Below are 12,918 nucleotides of genomic sequence, written 5' to 3'. Positions count from 1 at the left end.
TTTTAATTTTTAAAAGAGAGCTAAACTTTTATCATTCTATATTAATACCTCCCAAACATTTCCAAATTCAGTAAGCATTTGTTTTTAATCTTAGGAACCAGAGTAAACTTTAATAATAGTTCACATGTTAAAAGAATAAACCTATGAAGAATACATTTCTTTGTGTACCAAATGAAAAAATATACAATGCAGTGAAACTCAAGTACATATACAAAGTGATTTTTTTGTGCATTTTGATCCAGAAGTTTATATTCTATGTTAAATCATAATATAAAAGAAGCAGTATTTAGTCATTGATAAAGCAACTGAAAAGCTCTCTGAAATGTCTTTAAAAATAAAAGCTCATGGTATATAGAAGATGACATAGATTGAATCAAGCCTGCTGAGTTATGAGCCTGCTGAGTTATGATGCTATGATTAAATGGATGACTATGGGAAATAAGTTTTAAATTCTTCTGTGGAAATTAAATGAGCATATCCAAACATGGAGTAATATTACTACATGGTTTAATTATAACCCAGTAGTAGAATTTAGTAAATTCAAGCAGAACACATGTACTGTCATCATAAATAGACAAATACTTGAAATTATAACAGCATATTTGAAGACAAAATCAGGAAACTGTACATGTTAACAAAGTGATATAACCATGCATACATACATCTGCTTATTAAACACTGAAGTAAAAGAACTAAACCATTTTGAAGTTTTCAGAGGAGCTCGGTATTTTACTCTGTCCTGATAGAAGCACTTTGAATGTTTGCATGGAGACAGAAAACTGAGTATTTAACTGACAGTTGGTCATGCACCTGTATTTCTAAAAATTTAGATTAAATTTTCTTCTTTTCTGATTGTTCAGTAGATTCTGACTTTGGCGCAGGAAAAGCTTGATGATACAGATGTCTGTGGGTTGCTGCTGCACTGTAAAGCTTGTATAAAGCCTAGAAATATAAGAATCAAGAGTATAAACACAGAGATATAAAATTTTTCCTTTTTAGTGTAATTAGTTTATGGTACTATGTAAAATTTAGCATGCTAAATGTGGAATCTTTAGATCTTTAATCTATATAAGATACAAATTCATAACTAATAATCTTAGAACTCCAAAGTATCTTCACCTCTCCACTGTGTATGCGTTTTTGCTTTTGTGGATTGATCTTTGTGGTAAATGTTTTATTCTCAGACTGCATTTCCTTTTACCTTGCACACCTTTTGGAGCAGAGCTTCCTAAATACTGTGCTCCAGTTGAGGAATGTGTTGGGAACTCATATTGTGCATATTATTGGTTTTGGAGGAATTAGAGGAGCTCATAACCTCTGACTGCCAATAGATGCTTTATTATACACAGGTAGGTCACTTGCTCTCTGGGCTTCCTTACAGGTTTTTCAGAATGGGGCCATTTTTATTTTCCATTATTTCCTGATACGGTCATGTAAATAAGCACATGTTGCCCTCCCCTTGCCACTGGGATCCTTCAGTTAAACATGCTCTTTTGCCTTGTTTCCCTTACTTGGTTTATATCTTACAAAACGTTTTTCAGAAGCATTACCTCAGAAAGCCTTTGCTCATTAAAACTGTGATTGTTCTTTGTGTCAACAGTGTTTGAATCATAGGAATTTTTACATACTGCTTTACATAAGTGTCCATAAATATTTTTGTCCTTTTTCCCCCTCAGCAAATGTCTAAGATTCATTCCCCCCTCGCACTTTCACATATTGAACACCCAGTTAAAATCAACTTACTGATGTAATTCTGGTCTGTAAAGAATCTGAATATTTTTAATATGTATTTTTAATACTCATTTCTTTTTGAGAGAGAGGGTGAGGAGGGGAGAGAGATAGAGAGACAGAATCTGAAGCAGGCTCCAGGCTCTGAGCTGTCAGCACAGAGCCCAACACGGGGCTCAAACCCACAAACCGGTGAGATCATGACCTGGGCCGAAGTTGGACGCTTAACCGAATGAGCCACCCAGGCAACCCTTGAGTCTGAATATATTTTTTTTTTAATTTGTTTTTTTCAACGTTTATTTGTTTTTGGGACAGAGAGAGACAGAGCATGAACGGGGGAGGGGCAGAGAGAGAGGGAGACACAGAATCGGAAACAGGCTCCAGACTCTGAGCCATCAGCCCAGAGCCCGACGCGGGGCTCGAACTCACGGACCGCGAGATCGTGACCTGGCTGAAGTCAGACGCTTAACCGACTGCGCCACCCAGGCGCCCAGAGTCTGAATATTTTTAAAAGCTGGGTAAAAGCTTGATATCCTCTAAATAGTAACCAATGCCCAGGAAATTCCATTATTTTTTTTTTTTATATTTTTGAAGTTTTTATGGCTGTTTTCTTAAGTCTAAGTAATACCATCATTGGTTTTATGAATGCATATGGGTATAAATGCATAAATGGTGTTGCCCTAGATCTATCATATTAGATTCTAACATTCAATTTAATCCCTGTTCTCTTAAAAGCTTAGATTGCTTTTATTTTTTAATGAATTTGTTTTACTGAATTTTATATAAAATGATTCTTTATTGACCTGTATTAAATGTGTCATTGATATTAATTAGAGGACATACTTCAGTTACATGTAACAGCAGCAACTGAGGAAAGAATTATGTGCTATCTCTCGTTAAGATCAGTTTTGCTTCCTGAAGATAATGACCAGAATAACTCCACAGAGATCGTTTTTCTTATGTAACAAATGATTCCTTCCTGCAAGCTCAGATTCTTTCCTCAGACACAGAGTTTTGCCCATGTGCAGGAGATATGAACAACTTACAGGTCCTGTCGGAGGTATGCTAAGAAAGTTACACTGCACACTGGCCCGGAACCTGCTTACAGTGGTAAAGGTAACGGTCACTCAAAAGCCAAAATTAAAAACAACTTCTAAAGGTTGTAGTTCCATTTAAATACTCTCTACTAATTAAGTTTCCTCAAGATTCGTAACTGTATTTTGTTGCACTCCCAGGACAACAAAATACACAATGTTGTAACTGCAGAATTTGGAGATTTGGGGGGGCACCTGGGCGGTTCAGTTGGTTGAGCACCCAATCCTTGATTTCAGTTCAGGTCATGATCTCACAGTTCATGAGAGCCAGCCCCGTGGTATCAGGCTCCGTGCTGACAGCATGGAGCCTGCTTAGGATTCTCTCTACCCCTCCTTCTCTCCCTCATACGTCTGTGTGTGCACATGCTCTCTCTCTAATAAACATTTAAAAAATTCTTTCAAAATTTTCTACACATTCAGGAAACAAAACACATGATATTCCTGATCAAATCACATAAGATGTCTGGAATAGATTATTTAAAACCATGTTAAAAATTCATAGTTAAAATTGTGAATCTTAGAACACAGCAGTTGTCACCAGAGATTTCCTAATCTATATTGAGATATCCATTAATGGCTAGTTTACAAAATAAGAACATAGTAATTTTTATAAATATATAGCTCTTAATTTAAAAAATTCAACTTACCTCATTTGTACTTCCCTGTGGTAAAGGCAGTTTAAAAGGGAAAAAAGAAAAGTATATATCCTGCTTCATTAATAGCATTATGATAATTCAACTCTTTACAATATTTATGAGCACTTAAGAACAAATACTCCTGCAAATATTTTTAGTTCAGATTATATATTTTATCTGAATTTTTTGACGTCATAGGGCTCAGCATCATATTCTAGGAGGTCCTTGGAATTGACCTCAAATAGCCCCTCTTCACTCTTCTGAGGTTGAGGAGCTATTTGAGACCGTGTCAGAGGATCCATTCATTCTTTACCCACAGTGCAACCATTAGTTTATTTTAGCTAGATCCTTCAAAGGCACATGGTAAATTCATTAGTTACAATTCTAAAGAGTGTATGTAAGTATAAATGCTGGAATAATTGTAGCTATTACTACCTGCAGAACATAAATGTTCAAAAGTCTTAACTCCAGAATTCTATGAAGAATCTCTATTTTAGCTTCACTAAATGCCCCTAAATTTTCAGGAGGTACTGAAGACCCTTCCAGGATGACAGAGTGAGTTCATTATTATTCTAGGTGTGTTTATTATTGTCTTCCCTACCCATAATCAGTTATTTGAACAATAGGCCACAGTGACCCTGACTCTCTAGGTTATGGTTAATTGAAACATAAAGGACAACCAACCGATCAGCAGCTGATCCAGAGTTTGACCTGGACTCCTGTGGCCCGGTACAAATGTCTAGCTCAAATAGAGACAATCTAAAGCAATCAGATCTTGCTTTCAGGAGATTATACTAAAAGAGACAGTGATACAACAACTTAGGATAGTGGTTCACATACACCCCTAACCAAGCCAACTCTAGCCAAATGATGGGTTTTAAGTATGAAGTAATCTTAACACATAAATAACAATCGGCTCAAAAAAATTCAGCTGTGCTTAACATCTTTAACTTTTAGGACAAAAAGTAAAAAACCACTGCCTAAGCCACGGATATTTGAAAATACTGAAGTGCTGACTGGGAAACAGTTGTGTGGGACTTCACATATTGTATTACAGTTTGTATCTGGCCATCCTGACCGATTTTAAAGCCCACGAAGACTGGGGCCCAAGCCATTTTCACCTGTTTATTTCCAACATCTTACATTGTGTCTGGTAAACAGATGGCATTCAAAAATGTGCCGAAATTAGTTGAAAAGGATGAAATGTATTCCTACCTGGTCCCACAAGGCTGCAGCCACCTGGTCTATTACAGCCCCCAACTCTCGGTATTCTCCAGAGTACCGGATGTATGCCCAGGTACACAGGGTGATAAGAGTCAGTCCCATTATCATATTGCATAGGCTAGCTATGATGTCCAAGCCAATGAATCCAGTCACACCAGCAATCACGTAAGTGATAAAGATGACGACAAACAGTGTGGCTGGGGTACGAGCTGCATGGAAGATATTTTTGCTATCATTGTGCTTGATATACTGGATGTAAAGTTCATCTATTTCACTCTCCAGCTGTTGCAGGTAACGCCGGCTAAATTCCTCCCCACCCATCTTCTTCACCCCTCGGAATAGCTTCACAGATTCTTCCTTAAGCTCCAAATGTTTGGTCTGTAGGTCATTAGGTGCCAGAAATGGTTTGTCGCCACCACAAATCTGTATCAGATAGAGAAGTGCCATTTATGCAATGCAGAGTAAAATTCACAACTGTGTCAAAATCTTCCACTTAGCTAGGTGAATTTGTTAGAACACGGAAGGAGTCTACTTTTATGTTTTGTCAACCCACATTTGCACCCTCCATTATCAGGCATCACTGTAAGTGGGACCGGTACTTTATAGGTGACTTATATAAAGCCATTCTTAATTTTTATTCTCTTTTTCACCTGGGAAAGAATATCCAAGACTTAATCCAAGTTCCTCAAGATGAAAACGCAAGATACAAAGTGAATTGCAAACTGAGTTCATTCACAGAATGAATCCAAATTCAAATAAACTACTTATATACAAGTTCTTCTAGGAAATTTATTCTAACTACACTGAAGTATTTTTAACCAATGAGGTTTAGCTTAAAACAATGAGTAGTGCTATAAAACTCCAAAGTAAAATTATGAAAAACATGTTCTTTGGCAGTTTTACTGATTTTGTTTGAATGGAGCCCTTTCAGTATTTTCTTCAAGAGACCAAATGAAAGCATATTAAATGTTCTTGGACCACATTTGCAGTTTTTTCAAAAGTTACAAGGGAAATCTCAGTTACCCATAACTTTCACTTTGGTTTTTTGAGATTTAACTACATAAAGCATACTAAGTACATACTCTAAGTACCATTTAGGTATGGTGTGAACACTATTCCATCTGTATTTCTCTTGACTCTTAAGACTCCAGCAACTTTGGATGTAATCTTTATCATAGAACATTTTCAGAGGGAAAAAACCTATCCAATTAGTAGGTATATACAATAATTATTCAATGCACCCAAATTCGGAATGTTAAAAAGAGGAACTATAGTATGTAGAAATATTGGCTCTTGAGGCTTAATTTCCTTTTTTTCCTAACAGGTTTTTATAATTAGGATAGAAATACTAGAATTGTTGCAAGAAGGGAAGTGTAGTGGAGATGGTAGCACATTATATTAGTCACTAGAACTTATAAATAGTGGGAAGAAATGGCCAAAAAAAAAAAAAAAAAAGAATAAGAAAAGTGTCTATAATATAGAGAGAACACATCTAAAATATGTTTTAACACTATGTTTTGTAAAAAGTGTTTTAACACTATGCCTACATAGTGTTCCTTTCCTAAAAAATACTTTAGGAATATAATAAATAGAAATGTGATAAACATAGGCTGAGAAAGCAGAAGTTAAAACCACTTCTTTGGAGACAGTATAACTTGGAAGAAAAAAAAAGAATGATCTCATGGAAGAAATACTGATTTTATTTAAAACATAATTTAAAATATTATTTAATTCTTACCTCTTCCATCTTTTTGTTGTATGTATCCTTGGCAGTTGCTACGGCCGCTAAATTGTTAGCTTCTGCTGTGGCCTTTGGACAAAGTACAAAATAGGATGTAAAATGGAATTCATATTAAACTCTCACAGGCAATTCTCATTTCTGAGTATCATGTGCAAGAAATGTACAAGAACACAAGGTCATGAGATAATTTGAAAGTACTGAAGTATTTCCACTACATTTTTAAAAACCGGTAAAATTAAAATTTCAAAATACATAAAACACAGAAATTTACTCAGTAAGTCACAGTTCTAAAACTGAATTTTCATTTGGAAGAATTTTCTTCTTAAAAAATATTTTTAACCCTCTCATCAAATGTGGGGGGGGAAATTTATAAACCCAAACACATGGGAAATAATATACAGTGCATTTTATCTGTACTAATATATATATAAATATGTCTTAAGTTTAAAGATTGACACTGATAGAACAATGGATCACTGACAAAAAGGAACTATTAACAACTTAATTTTTTTTTAATAAAGAAAAAGCTAATTTCTCCTAACTTAAATGTTTATTTATAGAGACCACTTGTTTAAAAACCTGGACCTGCTTTTCTACTTGTTAACATGTGTGAATCTAAACCACAGTATAAGTCTATTTTCCAAACTAATTTTGTACAAAGAGAATGAGAACTCTTTGGTCTAAAGTGTATGTTGGGGTGCCTGGGTGGCTCAGTCAGTTAAGCATCTGACTCTTGGTTTCGGCTCAGGTCATGACCTCACAGTTTCATGACTTTGAGCCCCTTTGGGCTCTGTGCTGGCAGTGTGGAGCCTGTTGGGATTCTCTCTCTCCCCTTCTCTCTGCCCACCCCCACCCCAACTTGCAGTCTGTCTCTCTCAAAATAAATAAACTTAAAAAAAAAAAAGTGTTTGTATAGTCAACACAAGTGAAGCTCCTCTATGTGTATACAACACTGTTTAGCTGAACACACAAACAGTAGTTAACAGAAAAATAACCTTCCAATAAATCATTCCACCATGTTTATCTGGCAATTACTGATGGCTGGATTGGAGCTTACCTTTAGCTTAGCATAGCCTAAAGCTAAGGAAAGCTTAGCTTTAGTAACAAGTATTTTTAAAAATGTCACGCCTCTTGATGAATAAATACCTGTAACATGGATTTGGGATGTGGTAATTCTTCACCTTGATAGATCTTTATATAAGCCTAAAAAAATGAAAAGAAAAAGAGAGACTCATGTTCAAGTAATTCCATTCACTATTTCTCAAACTCTGTGAAATTGTACTCGAAGGTCTAAAGTCTTGACAGTTTGGGGAACTATTATCTTTCTCATGTGTTAATTCCCCCTTTCTTAGTCCCTGTTCCCTTTTCCTGAAGTGGCCCTTTCATCCAACTCTACTTGGCCAATCCTACCCTTCTTAAAGACTTAAGTCACTGCCCCCTTCTCTAAAACCTTCTCAGATCCCTCTGCTAGGAGTAACCTTTCTTTTTCATTTACTCACAGAAATTTGTACCTGCTGCTGTCGTCAGCTTTATGGAATATCTGATTTCTGTAAGGGTCCTTAACCTCCTACTAACTTCTAAGCTCTTCCATAGTGTTATGCACAATAAGACTTCAAATTTTAGATAGATAAATAACATCTCATTAATTGCTAAGAGTGATGAAGGTAAATAATCACACAGGAGATATGTGAAGTATTTTTAATGACAAAAATGTGAATTTTAAAAATAGTTTAGTCCTTGGAGCATCACTCCACAAATGAGATTGATTACTGAAATTCCCCAATAAGTATGTGGTTGGTTAAAAAAAAAAAAAAAAAGTGTAGTATTCGGTGCTACCTGAGCTAAAAAATAAACACAAATTTAAAGTTATTCCACTTTACATCGGCCCGTGGTGCAGAGACAGGAAATGTGGAGGAATTTTCTCTAGTAGAAAGGTAAAGGATAGCCCCTTCGGAAGAATCTTCAGAATGAAGGTAAAATTCAGCATAGGTCATGACTGAGGACTACATGTTATGGACCTCGAGAAACACCTCCTCCCCCCACAAAAAACAGACTTTACCAACTCTCATATTTATATTTCAAAATATATTTCTCTCAAGATAAAGTTAACACTAAGAGTTTTTAAAATTTTAATTTCAGAAAGCAAGCTACTCTTGGGAGTCTAATGATTTTTTCTCATTTTTATAGATTCCTCCTAGGTTTGCACCCATATTACAGAGTCTATACTTTTTTGTTTGTTTCAAGTAGGAACTGCATTCCAAAACAATGCTCTAGAAATGAGAGTCATACCTTGAAGTACTCCACCAGACCTCGGCAGGTGATTTTGTTCCCATTGATCTCTTTAATATCTAGGCTCTCAGGACTAAGTAGCCAAGGAATGAGTATTTTCAAGTTTTTGATGAATTCATCATCTATTTCTACAAGTAAAAGCACATTCATCATTATTTTAAAAATCCAATCCAAGTCCTCCAAGGCATACAATAAATAAAACATTCTTGATTTTGTCTACTTCTTCCCCAGTGATAAAGCCATCACTCACTTTGCCATCATCTAAGCAATTCCCAAAACCCACTTTTCTTGGATGAGTGACCCTCCTTGCCTAAACTGCTGTTCTTTATTTCAACTACATATTTATCTTCCACCCATAAAGTAGCTTTCTTGATGTTAAACATTAAATATTTTACATCCCATTCACATAACCACATTTCATGTATTCTGATGAGTTCGTTGGTGGTTTTATGTATACAGACTCATAAATGGGAAAAAGGCCAGATACTCACTGGTTTATAAGATGTATTCCTGCCAGAAAATGTATGCAAAAATTGCTCTGTTTTTAGTGTGCCCACCTTATGAAAAGTGTACAGAACTGAATAAGGTCTGTTAACTAGTACTCAAGTTCAGAAAGGCAGTGATGGTGATGCGACATTTGGTGATGAAATTCGCCCATACAAAATAACATGGCAAGAAAAGGCCATGGAGGCAAATCAGGATGTCTGAGTTGTTCACCTATCATGTTTAGGACAACTGATGACACATAATCCATGTTACGGCATTAGGTTCAAGCTTAACATTACGTATTTAGCAAAGTAACATAGAAAATACATATTCAGAGAAGTCTTTTGAACATAGTGATAATTTCTAAATCATTTCAAAAGATATAGAAAAATAGACCTACATAAAAAGCAAGATATGTCCAGAGATTTGATATCTAAGTAAATGTAATAACTGCCTACAATTTTTAAAAATCTGAATTTAAGCAGAATCACTGAGCTTTCAGGCTTTGGGACTGGGGATTTCTGAGGTCTTAAGAATAAAGATTCAAACCATGCGGTTGTGTTTGCATTTTCCTTGCATGTTACTACAACCCCACTATATAGTGAAATACTAGTTTACATAAGAATTCATTTTTCTTCTCTTGCTTGCTGCCTTTACCAGATGCATGAGCATACTGTTGGAAATCCTTCAGAATTCTTTTATTTCAGGTTTTGTATACCTTTGAAATTGTAGTGCCCAATCTTTTATGAGTACTTGCATAGGTGTTTATTCAAATGTATTTTGCTGTTGCATTGTACCAATTCTTACTCATAATTTTGCTTTGTATTATATATAGATTTATTCAAATGTATTTATTCAGTTATTATTGCGGTTTGCTTTTCAGGTACCAATATTCACTAACAATACTGGTGTCTGTATTATGTTACCACATGCATCTGTATTCACTGATACCAGTAGGTTTTCTTCTCTGCTTATCACCTTGGTTTTTTGTTTTTGTTTTTTTTTAGCATTTGTAAAATATTCTTATATATCTAGAATGTATGAATTCTTCCCGAATTTCTGTATGAAACAACCTTTCTCATTTTAAAATGACTTTAAAATCACTTCTAACACATGTACTTAAATTCCACTCCCCACCCACTCCCTTATAAAATTGGAATGAAATAAGATACACCTGTATCTCATGCACCAGCAGGTGTGGTAATTATCATTAAAGCAGCCAGCATATAACCACATATTTGGATTAAAAATGCGTTCTGAAGATGGCATTGGCCATAGTCTTTGTTCTCACTGAGACCAATACCAGATATCCCAATTCTGGATTCAGATAACACAAACCAAAGGTTCACAACATACGCAGTGGTGAGCTCTTGCTAACACTATCAGTTCAACACAGTACACACATGACCCAGAATATTGGCAGCCCAGTTCAGGTCAATTTACAGAGGTGTGCTAATTAGCTCTGACCCACTCCAAGTATTCAAACAAATACGTGTGGGGAGACCGTTACTGGGGATGCTGTTCTGTCTTTACCATTCCGTCAATAATCTTTGCCACCGGAGTAAAACTCTGCCAGGAATTCAGGGGCTAGGCCAAAGTGGTTATCTGCCACAACTGGGGACATGATAAGATGCTGTAAAAGAACTCTGCGGGGCAGATGCACTGGTGTGGCACTGCTGTGTAAATCAACCAAGAGAGATCTCAGGATTACCTGACTGACAATTCATTAGTAACAGCTTCTTATAAAACCATTACCTTGCAATAGTGTTTGGCTACGCTTCCTGAACTCTAACTGAAGCTGCTAAGAATGCATCTCCACAATTTATGATGTGGTCTGCCTGGCCATTCTACATGTGGTACCATAACCCAGAGGAACCTCAAAAAAACAAAAACAAAACAAAACAAAAAAGTAACTCCTTGTTAATTGAAAGGTTAGACTGACTACGTCAGGAAAGGTAGTCGGTGGGCACTTGGAAAGAACTGTCTGAATGCAGCAGGAATGAACCTGATCCTTTTGATTTCCTATGTGGGAAGCCACTAAATTAATAGCAGCTAAATTTAATCATAGTATCATAAATTTCACATAACAGAGGAAATGGTAGGATAACATTTTCAGTAGTGAGGGACCATGAATAGTAATTATAACAATTATTACTGCTGATAATGAACTAGAAAGTACTTCTGTAAGTTTATGAAAGAGTATGTGGGAACTATCATCAGAGAACAATTTTTGCACAACTGTTTATTTAGAGACGTTTCTTCCGTAGAGGAAGAAAGTGGTTATTCAGATGCCAGCCTTCTGGAGAGCAGCATCGCCAGTGGACAAGACATCCCAGATAGAACTCACATCGAATTACAAGATTCAGGATGGGATGGAAAAGCAATGTAGATAGCTGACTTTCAAAACTACCTAAGGAGAGACTGAGGCTAAGAAGAACATTCTGGCCCACAGACAGATTCAGCAGGCGTCCTAGAAAGCCTCATCAAAATGCAATTGTGATGGGCACCTGAAGCTGCTTTTCATTTTTTTTTTTTCTCTCAGGCTAGCCACTTTGGTAAACTCATAATTTTGGGGTAACTGTAAAACAATTGTGTAGGTTAGTACATACTTAGACATATATGTACAATTTGATGAGAAACAAATCTGCTTAAAAAAGTGGGGTTCGTGGGGCGCCCGGGTGGCTCGGTCGGTTAGGTGTCCGACTTGACTTTGGCTCAGGTCATGACTTCACAGTTCACGAGTTCAAGCCCCATATTGGGCTCTGTGCTGGCAGCGCACAGCCTGCTGGGGATTCTCTTTCTGCCTCTCTCTTTGCCCCTCCCCTGCTCACGCTGTCTCTGTCTCTCTGAAAATAAACTTAAAAAAGGGGGGATGGGGGTTCTATACCTGTGTGTGTTGTCTTCAACTCTCTCCCTGAGCTCTTTCATTGCAAAATCTATCAGTTAATTTAAGAACTGTGGCTGTACACTGCACGAATGGAACAAGCCAGAGTACTTTTGTGTCCCAATAAAGGACTGTTGTTGAAGGCCTGCCCCTCCCCAACTCCAGAGAAGAAAGAGGGGCCTTGTGGGAGCCCACCCTTTATGTAATTTATTCAAAACACAGTGACGGCATTAGGTAAGTGCACAGTATCAAGAGGTCTGTGTGCTCATTACTGGGTTGGAATTCGTAAGTGACAGGGACAAGTGACATGATAGGATCCTGGAATCCCTCCATTAATATGTGCCTGGTGCTATCTGTTCTGTTATATAAAGATAATTTAAAACATGTACAGAAATACTGCTGATGAAATGTGAGATTCTATTTATGATACTGTCATAGTTAAATATAAGGTATCTGACTACAAATGCCATGGAAACGGGGAAAAAAAAAATAGGTTTGCTTTTCAAACCTGCCAGTTCTGTAAAAGTGAATACATGTTATGTTGTCCCTTTTTAAGACTAATTTTGAAGCCCTTTGAGAACAGTTGTGCTGAAAAGCTTGTTAATGTCACTGTCGCACCAACCCTGACATGATGCAGAAAGGCCACAGGAAATTAAGCAAATATCTGAACTCAGTGGGGTGTGTATTCAGTGCGAGCCTTACAAGTAAATAAGTCAGAAATGTTTTTGTATGAATTACAAAGCAAATATCTAAAGACCTGGTGATATCTATTAGGGACTATTAAATTCTATTTCTTCAGACCCCTTCCACCCACCCCACCCCTGTTTTTTAAACAAG

The 12,918-nt window shown here is 36.5% G+C and overlaps 1 protein-coding gene across 4 annotated transcripts in view; it reads right to left on the bottom strand.

Annotated features, from left to right (window-relative positions):
* Positions 1–69: 69 nt before the first annotated feature.
* ATL1 (atlastin GTPase 1) overlaps positions 70–12,918 on the bottom strand; it is an 85,244-nt gene continuing 72,395 nt past the window's right edge. For 3 of the 4 annotated variants that reach the window (XM_040477111.1, XM_040477107.1, XM_040477109.1), the window contains 6 exons: positions 8,712–8,839; positions 7,569–7,625; positions 6,420–6,491; positions 4,673–5,104; positions 3,470–3,484; positions 70–942 (listed from right to left, as the gene is read on the bottom strand). In XM_040477111.1, coding sequence (XP_040333045.1) covers positions 832–942; positions 3,470–3,484; positions 4,673–5,104; positions 6,420–6,491; positions 7,569–7,625; positions 8,712–8,839 — 815 coding nt within the window. In that variant the 3' untranslated portion in view covers positions 70–831. The remainder of the gene's footprint in view (positions 943–3,469; positions 3,485–4,672; positions 5,105–6,419; positions 6,492–7,568; positions 7,626–8,711; positions 8,840–12,918) is intronic. The other variant, XM_040477110.1, reaches the window with a different exon arrangement.

Source organism: Herpailurus yagouaroundi, unplaced genomic scaffold, assembly GCF_014898765.1.
Source record: "Herpailurus yagouaroundi ecotype Mexico unplaced genomic scaffold, PumYag 141, whole genome shotgun sequence".
Lineage (NCBI taxonomy): Eukaryota > Metazoa > Chordata > Mammalia > Carnivora > Felidae > Herpailurus > Herpailurus yagouaroundi.
The sequence above is the reverse complement of the archived record's forward strand: the minus strand, read 5'-3'. Positions and strand labels throughout refer to the sequence as shown.